The following is a 12,642-nucleotide window of genomic DNA, read 5'->3' on the forward strand; positions in this document are numbered from 1 at the left end:
AGGCAACAGATGGACAGTTGCAGACACTTATCACAGCCGTCCTTTGAGGTCGGGGTCACATGGTCTGATTTTGAGGTTAACGCTAAGATCATTCTTCACACACGTCTGCCCCGCAGATGGACCCAAACTAAGAGCCTCAAACCTTCGACACAGTTACAGAGCGATCAAAAAGAATTGCATAAGCTGTGAAGGCGGGAACATGAACAACAGCCACATTTCTAGTTGGATTTCGCAGTGCAGAATGAAGAGTATGAAAAACGATCAGGTAAAGCATCTACACAGCTTTGAAAAAATGGTAGAACAGAACAGTAAGTCCAGAAAGACTCCTTTCTCACTGCTGCTTCACTTGACACTTTGCTAGTTTATCATCTCCATTTTTCTCTAAGTATTGGCGAGCAACGGCCTGGCTCCCTGGCCGTTCCCATGGTGACATGCCTATCAACGCCAGGCATGTGCAAACAGAGCAGCCTGAGCTAACAGTATAGACTCTGCCTGCCTGCCTGCCTGCCTGTCTGTCTGTGAGCTTCAAGGAGCCCGTATGCTGGCCGTCCGTGAAAAACACCACTCCAGTCAGTGTCAGACCAGACAAAGGGCACACTGGCAGGTCTCTATTTGAGTTGGCACTGCTCCATGCACCACTCTTGAAAAATATCTCTGGTGCAAAGGAGGGGGGCAGGCTGAGTTGTGGGTCGGATAACACACCCCAGACAAAAAGCACGGGGATCAGCCCTGCATGTCCCCTGGAGACACAGCAAAACATCAAGACAAGCCATGAAATCTTCTGAACAACACCAGCGGCAAAGGCCCTGGCTTCCCACGGTGATTTACTGTAAAACACCGACCAAACACACTGGCTAACAATGGGGTAACAAAGAAAGACACTGGCACAGGTAAATCAGCCAATCAGCGCTCAAGAAAAAGTGCTTGGAATGACTTGTGCAAAGCTAACAGGAGCCCCTTGTCAGCTAATACAACTCTGTGAAACATTTCCCAGTAGTGGCAGCCAGGCCCCTCTCACATCTAAACAGTCTTATTGATCAACACTGTTCCAAGAATTAGGACAGCAACAGAGCTGGAGCTGGAGAGAAAACAGAACAGGGCGGATTACCCGGCATAAACATACTTTAGGTCTCTGGGGCTCCATTGTGCAGCAAACTGTGATGCATACCATGAATTTACGAGATCATGAGCTTATGTCTAAATCTTGACCTAAGAATGATGAAACTGACATCCTGTCTTTAAGCTGTGAGCTGACTAAAATCCAATATGAGATAAAATCATCCTCAAACACACCTTCAAAGAAATTATCACTTGCGATGGACTTTATTCCATTCACCAAAAGGATCCTGTAAACCTAAAGGTCTACGAGAAAGATAAAGCTGTCATTTGTATGAAGAAAAAGAAGTTTTGGAGTATAACGTTTCATGTTCTATTTCATACCAGATGTTACTCTACACCTCTCCTTTCCCTTATTTTCCTGTTTTCCTGTACAGTATTTACCACTAAAACCAAACAAAATCAAGTTCTACAAATAAATGTGCACAATTTCAGCTCCATTCTGTGTGCAGAGCATTCTTGACCTAAAGTTTGGATGCCGCCAGGCATTTCTGTACATTGGCCTACACCCAGCCCCAGCCTCCGTTTAGACAAAGATTCCCTCTCTGCTTCCCAGAATCTGTTTGACGCATGGCAGTGGATTTGCGAAGAGGCCCATACACTGAGAGTAACGCAGCACATGGGAGAGCTGGTGGTGTGGAAAATTTGGGAAAGAAACAAAGAAATCTATATACAGCTGACACAGAGGACCAAGTAAGAACAAAAGGACGGCCAACAGCTGGTTCTCATATCAGACTTGAGGTAGTAATGATCATAGTCTGGACTCACTTGTTTTTTTGCTTTGACTTACGTGTGCCCAGAGATCACATTACACACACTCTGAGTTACTAAGAGCTGTCAAAACTATTCCTGTTATAGGTAGAACGCTGCATAGCTGGAGAGACTGTTCCTGCAGCTGTACCAAAGGTTCTCTCATTTTGTTTATCTATGCAATAGAGGCAAGGGTCAAAATGAAGCTTTGGTACACAAAACTAAAACTGAAGTCATGTCCTGCACATGGCAGTAGGAGGTAACCATAACATTTACAGGACTTTATGTAAAGTCTGGTTGTTACAGCTTACAAAATAATTTATTGTACATGGACAGGTTGTCAAGAAGCCACTTTGCAATGAGTGTAGTGATGCTTTTGTAATTACAATGATGACTCAGAAGCAGAATCTGAGTCAACTTCTCCCAAGAGATCTATTTTGGCTTTGCAGTTACCCAGCTGGTAAATAACACTTCGAATTAACCACAGCCTGAGATGACTAGAGTAAGAGCCTAGACTGATCAGTGTTTGTCATGTGGCTTTCCCTAGTAAGGTTGTTCCTCTGGGGCCGCAATACCCCCGTGTAGGGCTGAATGACAGCACAACATCTGGCAGGGCCTCCTGTAGCATCCGACAGGGAGAACAGAATGAGGTCATCTGGCGACAAATTTAAGAGTCATTTCAGTATACAGTCCCGCTTTTACAAACAGGAGTTTATCCATGCAGCATGTTTCCAGTATCTAACAAATTCAGAATCAAATTTGGTTCGAGCCGGACAGGCAAAGTTTCATGCCCATTTATTATTTATATACTGTCAAAAATCTATGATACACATCTTTAGAGTGATGTGAACCTATTTACTGAGGCTGGAGAGCATTAGCAATTTGCCGACAGTTTTCCTTCCCTTGTAAGGGGAACAGTAATTGAGACAATAAAATTTCCACTGCTCCATTTCTAACCATATGTAGGTGATTATTAATGGTTGACCTAAATTGTGTTTGGAAAGGAAGACAATTAGTAGCAAGTCCTGTATAATAACACCTTAGTGCTATGAAGGTGCTAAAAAGCTTTGCAGCTTATACCTCGGAAATAAATCGGAGCCCCTGCAGTAGCCCAGGGTGAATATCATGCTCCCAATCATAAAAGCCTCTTCAAAGAACCTTAAGGAGCATAATGAGGTGGTTCATGGTATGGAAGCAGAACTTTTACAAGTAGCTTCACATAGCCTTGAAAGTGGTGCACAGAAACGGTGCTGTGATAAAGCAGGGCTACCGTTGCTGGTCTAGTTCAGCTCCAGGACCAATGCTGCTTTACTGGGACTGCTGCTGCTGCAAAAAGCAGCAGGAATCGAGGAGAGGAGCTTTAATTTGAACAGGCTGTGGGAAGGAGCTGGCATACCCCAGACAAACACTTTCAATACAGCTACAAAAACTTGGCTTTAACCTTAAAGAAAAAAAACATAAAACATGAATCATTTTACTTTTCTAATAATTTTAAAACACTGCTCAGTGTTCCTACTGCCATACTGCTAATGCTGGGAAAAAAACACAATGAGAGTGAAAAGTGTAAAGTCTAAAGGATACTGTACAACCTAAAGTATTAAGCAACAACTTAGCTAAACATGAAACAGACAGATTTAATCTGATTCACTCTGGGTCCTAAAGGAAGAAGAATAAATGGAACTAAACACGTCAGATTTCTGCCTACAAGTTTGCACCAAGTGTATGTTTTTTTAACTTCAGTGGTCCCAATACAGCAATAAGCAGTTTAATCTTAAATATTACATTAGTCACATTAGTGCTCCTCCAGTCTCCCTGAGGCCCCACACCCTATTGATTGTTAAAAAAAAAAGTCCAGCCAAAAGAAACTTAGACAAGAGAAGGAGAATCCTTGTTTCAAAATAGGAGCTTTTGTTGAAGCCACTTCTTAAAGGCTCATTAAAAACCCACCTTCTCTCAAGAAACCAGTTTCTGTCTCTTTGCACATGAACTCAAAGAGTGAGAAAACAATTCAGATCTAAGACAGACACAAGTAACAGTGAGGCTTTTCGAAACTTGTTGTCCTCAGGCTACGTGTCAGTTTTCCAGTGATTTATTATTGGGGAGAATGAAGTGTTTCATTCTTTCTTCTTCCCATGCCTTTGGAATCAAGCCACATTACTCTAGCAGCAGTCCATAGACATGGACCTGGTGCATTACAGATCTATACAATCATAAAAGACTATGAACAAAAAATATGGAAAACAAGATGGTGGGTTAAAAGGTCGCAGCAGAGTGGGAAACAGTTTGGTCTGACTCGATCTAAGGCTGGTTTTCATGTCTGGGGCGCAGGGGGTGGAACTTGGTTTGGCTCCTACCTGGAGAATGTATTCCTGGCATAGTGCATGATACTGTCAAAGTCATAGACTTCTCCCAAAGAGTCCACCTCCCCTGGCTCCATCTTCAAGAAGTTATACTCTTGTCCTGTGAAAGGAAAAAGGGAAAAGCTGAAATATGAAGCTGAGTCATACTGTGAACCCATATGTATGTATGTCAAAGGTGAATTCAGTTCCGCTCTGCTACAGATACAAATGAACCAAACCACCTATCTAAGTGCAAGACACAGCAAGTTTGCCAGTGAAGTTTAAGGCTTTACAAAGAGTTTAACTTTTATGTTTATATATAATATTTTTCTGACTGTTATAGTCTGCTAAAACTAACACACTTTAATTTTAAGTTGGCCTGGAGGCTGACTGTCATGATTAGCTGTTTATTTGTGGCTCGAAAACACTTTTCCACAGAAACCTACAGGAAGATGAAGACGACTGTATTCCCCATTGCTGTTTTTTTTGTGTGTTTTTACGATCTTAGCCCAGACTCTGTGTGTACAAATATGTGACTTTCATTATTTTGTCTCCCGCTGTGTCTCTCTAACATTATTGCTGAGAGACTGCTATGAGTCCTGTGTTCCTACCTGGTTGAATGTTGTCCCTGATAATGCTGACATGTTCGTCTCGATCGGGCCGCGTGTGTTCGTGCCAGAAGCCAATCACATGACCCAGCTCGTGCACCACAATGCCAAACTTGTCACAGTTTTTCCCGATGGATATGGCCTGGGGGCCTCCTCCACGGCGACCCACATAGGAACAGCACCTATGAATCAGCAGCCAGACACGCAAATACAGAGGGGCAGTGTTACTAAAGCCAAAATATAGTGACTAGGCTTTATGTTTTTGTAAATGAAAAAAAAAATCACTAACAAGCAAGTGGAAACTACAGAGGGAGGCCAAAAAAAGTCATGTTTCCGCTGGGAGAATAAGAAGGAATGTGTCTCTGGCTCTATAAGGTCTACTAGCTACTATATTTCTGCATGTTCTGTATATAATGAAGCTTGTGATGAGAACATCATCATCTCAACAACCTCTGGTCTGTTTTATAGGAGATCTGTACATGGCAACCCGTCATCCACACATACAGCAGTGACATTCATTCATCCATCTGCCAATGCAAATGCCGAGAGTGAAGGTGGAAGCTGGCTGACTGCAGCGCTCCATCTCAGCATGACATGAAAGGTTCAGTGTGGGAGTCTGCAGGACGGGCACACACATCACGGCCCTGTGGGTCAGACAGCCGCTCTCTAATTACTGTTAGCCCAGCCAGGCTCTCCTGAGACACGCCTTGAACTTTGCACAGGACAGATGGGGGCCTGCTGAATATGCAGCAGAGTCAAGCGTTCCCACTGCTAACCGCTGCCGCCTGCGTGGATAATGTCATCCCTGTTGCTCCAGAGGCCAGTTACCAGGCTAAAAATGGCTATCAGCAGTTGGCTGGAAAAAAGTTGTGTTTCATGAGCTGCATCCGTTTTCTGTTAAGCTGTTTGTATTAAATGATACATATCAGTGGGAGAGGTACATTTTGTGTAATGACATAATGCTTCCAGCTTGCAGTCTAAATCTGTGCGGGGCTGAAAACATGGGAACCAAGAACATTTTAGGTTTGTGTGTCCCCTGGGAACCTCTCTAATACCTCTCCTAACATCTCTGGCCTCTTTTTCTCAAAATCCCAAATTAATAGGTTGCACTGGTTTGCGTTCCCAAAAGCATTAAGTGTTTTAATTTAAAAATATTTCATAATTAAATAAAAGAGCCCACCGCACGTTCAAACAGGTTGTCAATAGTCGCTTAGCAACAATAAAAAAGAGCCAAAACAAGCACTTCCCATGTGTTTAAGGAGAAACGCTGAGTGGACACTGAATATAACTTCAGTGGAGTGAGGTAAACAGGGTTGTGGAGAGGCTGAGGAAGTCTCTCCCTTGGGTGTAGTTCTGTACACCATGTATGACACAAGTGCTCAGTGAGTGATGATGAGACACAGGAAACATTCCTGTCCGCTGAATGGCACTCTCTTACAGGACTGGTAGGGGGCTAAAATAACAACTCACACAGAGACTGTGAGAACAGAGAGGATGAACAATGGTGAAAGGCTGCTGAGAAGGAGGCAGGGGAAACTACTAAGGCGCTAAATAATTAGCTGCAGATAACGAAGGCTCGACAGAAGGTGACCATTGTTCAGTTCCATCACGTGGGAGCAAAAAACCCCACTGACTCACCCACATGGTCGGTAGGTGAAGACAATATAGCTCTCCTCCTGCGTCCTCTCAATAAAGGTCACACAGGTGTGCTTCTCCCAGTGCCGCATGGCTTGGCGGAATATGGCTCGCTGGCTCCCTGAATGGGATGATAGAGAGGGTGGGATCAGTGGAGCTGACAAAAACAACCTCTAACACAGCATTTTATAGAAAAGGGGAGCTGAATAGAAAAGTGAACAGCTGGCAACAGTTTGAAGATGTTTCAGCCGGGTAGAGATGGATGTTGCCGGAAGTAAAGTTGAACACAAGATAAAAAATAAGCTGTTCACTTTGTTAACCATCATAAAGGACACATTTTGAATAATAATATTCACAAGGTTTCTTCATCTTATGTTTATTATATGAAAATTGCACTGTTTGTTTTGCTTTTATTTAACCCTACACAACTCCCATATAGTAAATATGACATTTATAGAGACATGACTAGATGCCATAACAGCAGTGTATTTCTTTATTTCTCTGTTTATTTTGAGGAATTAAGAGTTATTCTCAGCTAAAAAATTACACCTCAGCAACTTATTTCTTTACCAAGATCTAGTGTTTTTGGTTCTGGTGAATCACAGAAGCAAGACATCACCAACATGTTGTGTTCCTGTAATTTTATCCACATCCAGGAATGATGTTTTATAGTTCTGAGAATTTGTGGCCTTTAAATGGTTAAGGTTAAGTTAAACTTTGATTATGTATGCTGCAACACATCACATACATGTGTGAATTTATTCCCTAGAAAGAGGATCAGTAAATCATTGTTACTTACCACTGAAGTTACCACTGATGACATAGGGGATGACACCTTCAGGCCAAACACGCTCAGGTCTGGAGGTGGCGGCTCTTTTCCTGCGACGTGAGCCTTGCCTATTTTGGCTACTCTGATTGGTTGATCCTGAGCGTTTCGAATTAAGACAACAAAAACAACAACATAACGTATTCAATACATTTCTGGGTCTAACAGAACAAACGTTTCTCCAACATTTGCATAAAGAGCAAACATGCTGTACCTTTGGATAGTTGCTCGGGTGACAAATGAGAACATAATTCAACGTTTGATGCCATTCAGAATTTCCAATTATCGTTTCTCATTTAAGAAATTACATTTACTTCCTCAAATAGACATTTGTTCAAACAGCATTGCTCTTTTTGTTTAGCACAAATGGATTTTATGGAAACTGAATTCTTTCTTCTTTCAAATTAATTTCACCAAACACCCATAAATGCAGAGTAACCATGGAGACTGAGCTCCTACCTAAACCTGCTGATTATAATAAGAAACATCCATATGTGAACCACATATAGCACAATCACTCTACTGTACTTCATTATGCCACAGAAGAAGTGTGACTTAAAGTGAAGCAAATGTAGAGAAAACTGCATCTGGTATCACCAATTTGAACAGTCAAATAAAAGTTTGCAATAAGTGTCCAATGAAAGTATTACTTTGGTTTTAATTGGCATCTTATGTTCTGCGTTAGGTCATTAGAACAATAATTTAACTGACACAAAAAGACAGAGGAATTATAATAATGTGTTCCCATTATCTAAAATCAAGTTAAAATGCCAAACATACATTTAGATTTTAATTCTAGACAATCAATTATGGATTGCATTACATCTGGAAATACTGCGGTTCTTCAATGCGTTTCCTGCTGCAAAATCCCCTTTCAACAGGAAATATGGTGAACTAGCAAGACACCATCAACATGTTTTCTTGTACTCTTAATCACACCCAGGAATAATAGTTATATACTTCTGAGAATTTGATTACGTATGCTATGTTACAACATCACACAAAAATATACCCTTTGTTAAAAAAGCAGAAGTGAATCCTTTCCTTAAAAGGAGGAACAGTAACTCTCAGCAGGACAGTGAGAACTGCTGAAAAAGATCCTTACATTTATGCAGTGTGTGAATTTGATGGGTATGTTGATGTTGAAGATGTCATGATTTTACTGAAGTCATACAGTTAAGGACACTGCAGGTTTTCTTTCCAGATAGAGCTTCAACAGCTGATTTCACTCAGTTTCTTCATTTTTGGGCAAAGCTGTTTGACTTCTGTATTTGACTTCAATAAAATTCTGCAGAATCCCCATTGAACACAGACGCCTGTCACTGGTTCAGGATTTATAAAAATGCTAATCTAACAATATATTAACATGTTGACATCTATCCATTGTGATGGTTTTAAGTGGTTGCTGTGGAAACAGTGGAGTAGGGACCTCTGGCACATCAGCTACTTCAATGTTGTATGAAGAAGGGAAACGGTCTGAATGGGTCAAAACTTAAGCAACACTCATCATGTAAAGAACAGACATCACCTGGATGACCCTGATGAAGGCCACGAGTCAAATTTTTTTTTGTTCTCACAATAAAATTGTTCTTTACACTACAAGTATCGCTGGAGAAACAAAAACACAAATCCAGACATCTGGTTTCAACACATCCTGCACAATGGCTGTTGTTCTATAACAATACTTGAAGCTGTGCGACTACATGCCCTCATCTTTTCTTACTAAATTTGATTAACATGCAGGACACAGTTTGCAGCAAGTCTTTTAGTTTGCTGGAACAATGTGTTCTGTTGAATATCAGTCTGCAGGAGTAAATCTTAGCAGCCTGGCGAGCTCAATTAGCACGTACACTTGTGCATGTGTTGAGGAAAAGTCTGATAACAGCCAAATCTGCTCAACTAACTGATAACAAAGAGTGCTGGGGAGACAAAAATTGAGGAAGATTACAATAATATGATTAAATCTACCATCTACCATCTTCATTCATAGTTACACAATCAAGTTTTTTTTTAGCATTAAAAGGTTTTAACACTTGTTCTTGGAATCATGTTATTTATTTAACCCAATGTCCCTTCTCTCTGGTTTATGCAGGGCATGCCAGTTTATTGCCCAGAGAGGGAACGTGACAGACTAAATTTGTGTTGAGAAATGTTTGAGATCCACAAACTGGATTCTTTGGCACCAAATGAAATTAATTAGAATTGTGACCTGAGTTTTTTCCTTAAATATGGATGACATGTTTGATAATCATGATGTGCAAATACTGAGAACTAATGAAAGAGTGGAAGGTGAACACAAAAAAAAAATATTTTATTCTACTCTCCACTTTTTGGACTGATTTTTTATGAAACTTGACTTTCCTTTAAGATACGTAATGTGTTGACTGAAATGTTTGACTCTTTGGACATTTAATTGATTTTTGTGCCCCTCAGGCATTCATGGTGGCCTAATAAAGAGAAAACAACTATGTGTAAAGATTATCTTTACTCCTAATTAGGAGCCGCATATTCTGAGGTGAAAGATTGTCTGTGCAGCCTTAGGGAAGCTACATGGGAACAAAACAAAACTAGTAATAAATGCTGCACCCGCGCTTCATGTGCTTTTAAAGAAGAGACTTATGTAATGTCACTATACTGACAGTGTTTTTCATTTTGAACATTAGAGTAGCCTTTTCACTACACAACAATTAGATGTGCTGTGACTAACCTGCTCAAGTGGACAAATGGATATTCAGAGATGAGTGTGTACACAGTCTGTCTCTGTTGCAGTCCTTAGCCACGAGTCTCCTCTTCACTCCCTGCCTCAGAGGTTACTATTTAGTCTGAAAATCAATCTTGCTTGGTAGATATTTTAAGACCAGTTGAACTGTATTTTTAATCCTGCAAAATGTCTCTTTTCCTCAACGTGCTCATTAACTCTAGAAGAAAGAAGCAAAGTGATACCATTCAAGCACAAACAGCAACCTGCACATACTTGTTGGGTCATGCTCACCTATAGTTTAGGGGATTGCAGAGCCTATCGGTCCCTGTTGACTCACAGCTGTTGCTCAAGTACTGTCTTTCATTTTAAGAACAATGCTGACCCTGACAAAGCCCAGCAATTACTGTTCAACATGGAGATGCAGGTGTAGCAATGTATGGTGACAACATGATAGTTGTGGAGATAAGCATTTAAAGAGAGCTCATGAAAAACACAAAGCTGATATTAGACAGGTGCTACTGCTGATCAGCTGGAGAGGATCTGAATGGCTTGACAGTTGAAGTGTTAGAGAGGTAAAAAATGTCCTTGTATATAATTATTGAAGACTTAACCCCAGTGTTCCCATGATGAATTATCACCTCAAGTTGTAATGTTTGAAGAAGTGGTTCCTGTTGTGTTATTACCTGTATCTGTGTGATTGACCATCTGGACAGTTCTCTGGGCCAAATCTATTATTCTGTCCACTTTAAACGACCGCAGGTCCTCCTCATCCAAAGCGATGTCACCCAGAAAGGCAGCTGAAACAGACAAACAAAGATGGCGCAGGTCAGACAATATGTAAGGCAATTCCACTATATGTACTGGTTTGCGCCGCCCAGTAGCCTCGAGCTTTTCCTGCTGCTCAGACTGAGTAGGCTGCATGAAGGCCCAGTCAAAGCACTCGAGGAAGGCCTAGAGTGCATAACATACATATAAAAATATATACTTCGTTCCTTTCTTGACTCTGTTCTGTTTACCCTTTCGTTGCGGTGAAACAGAAATAGAGATGCGAAACAGCCATATCTGTTTGGATAACAGGAAAGGCCACATTGTCTCAACTCCAAATTACAGGATAGAAATGTAAGCAACATATTGCACATGGCTTGTGAAGGTTCATGCAAAGAAGAGAGAGCATGAACTATGAAACCAAAACCGTGAGACATGATTAATTGAACCAAGTTGAGTCCAGATGTTACCAAACAACAAAACTCACACTGTGTGCTTTGACACCCTTGGATAGTTAATGAGAGCTATCAGATATGATACAGTGAGACACTGACGTTACCTCGGTGGAGTAATGTGGGGCACCTTGAACAAGTAATAGCTCTTTAATGAGGCCAAGGAGAGGGAAAAATAACCAAACAGTCCCACTTTATGAGGAATGTGCTTTATGGAATTCCTTACTAAATGCCCCATTTCTGTGGAGGATAAGCTGGGAGTCCTCTCCGCAGAGACAGGGTGCTCAGTTTTACAGGCTTTTAACACCAGCACGTTTCCGGAATTTATGGCCCGGTTTGTGTGCAGGAGTTGGGGGGAGAGGAGGTGGGGGAGCTGTTGGAGGTGATGGAGGTGGGGTGCATTTGGAAGAGGCAGAGGGGGAGAAGAAGAAAAGTGATGGCACTGTGACCCATGTCTGAACAGTAGACGACAAAGAGACAGGAAGGGAAGAGAGGAAGAAGGCATATCCCCTCTGCCCACACCGCAGCTCTGAATAGGAAAGGCAGATGTGGAGCAGAAAGAAAATGACAGCCTTCTGTATGTGTGTTCGGAGGTTAGTGTGGTGGAGGGGAGACCAACCCTGAAGGATAAGAAGCCAGGAGAACCACTGAACTATACAGTTAATGAGAGCAATTTACAGTGGTTGTGTTTGCCGAAAGTTCGAATCGGTAAATCTTTGGTGTGTCACCCCAATACAACCTACGCTTGCTGTGAAATAACCCAAGAATATTAATTTTGTGTAGTTAGTTTTGAGGCAGCTCATAGGTAGCTTTTTGTAAAAAATTTAGCATACACAGGAACGTTTTTTTTATCTCCTGCACTTGTATAAAAGTTTGACAGAGGACTGAGATAAGAGAGAAAGGGATGAAAAGCACAATAGAAAGAAAGATAAAAAACACTTGGCTCGTGTCCCTATTCACCAGAGGAGCATTATTGAAACAATCTGGAGTTGGATTTGGTGGATGCAAGCCAGCCTTCCACCCTGCAGGTCGTAGAGGACACACAGCAGAACGACCGTGTTTGGGTTTAGAGGCTAATGACAGCAATAAGGAAAGGTGTAGATCACTGCTGGCAAGACAGGGCACGCACAGGACAGGTTTAAATTCCAGAGGTCAAAGGGTTCCTCTAATTTGTGCCTGCAAAAAACACTTATTCACACCGACCAAATCCACGAGACACAAAACAGACAACTCGCAATCAGCAGCTATAGTGACAGCCCTTGCCAAAAAACACCACTGATAAAGGGAAGCTACCAGATGTCGTGCAGTATAGGACAGATAGGCCGACTACAGAAGGACATTTTTCTCTTTTATCGTCACATTTTTTATTTGATTCCCAGAACTGGCTGAGCGCTGAAAAGAACAGGCAGTACTTGAACAATTAATTCCAAGTTGCTGTCATATAAGGCCA

The 12,642-nt window shown here is 41.6% G+C and overlaps 1 protein-coding gene across 3 annotated transcripts in view; it reads right to left on the reverse strand.

Annotated features, from left to right (window-relative positions):
* The window catches only part of bmp1a (bone morphogenetic protein 1a), a 30,272-nt gene that overhangs the window by 10,873 nt on the left and 6,757 nt on the right, over nt 1-12,642 (reverse strand). For all 3 annotated transcript variants that reach the window (XM_041042089.1, XM_041042090.1, XM_041042091.1), the window contains exons 2-6: nt 10,659-10,772; nt 7,248-7,373; nt 6,452-6,569; nt 4,817-4,995; nt 4,221-4,326 (exon numbers count right to left, since the gene is read on the reverse strand). In XM_041042089.1, coding sequence (XP_040898023.1) covers nt 4,221-4,326; nt 4,817-4,995; nt 6,452-6,569; nt 7,248-7,373; nt 10,659-10,772 — 643 coding nt within the window. The remainder of the gene's footprint in view (nt 1-4,220; nt 4,327-4,816; nt 4,996-6,451; nt 6,570-7,247; nt 7,374-10,658; nt 10,773-12,642) is intronic.

Source organism: Toxotes jaculatrix, chromosome 7 (assembly GCF_017976425.1).
Source record: "Toxotes jaculatrix isolate fToxJac2 chromosome 7, fToxJac2.pri, whole genome shotgun sequence".
NCBI lineage: Eukaryota > Metazoa > Chordata > Actinopteri > Toxotidae > Toxotes > Toxotes jaculatrix.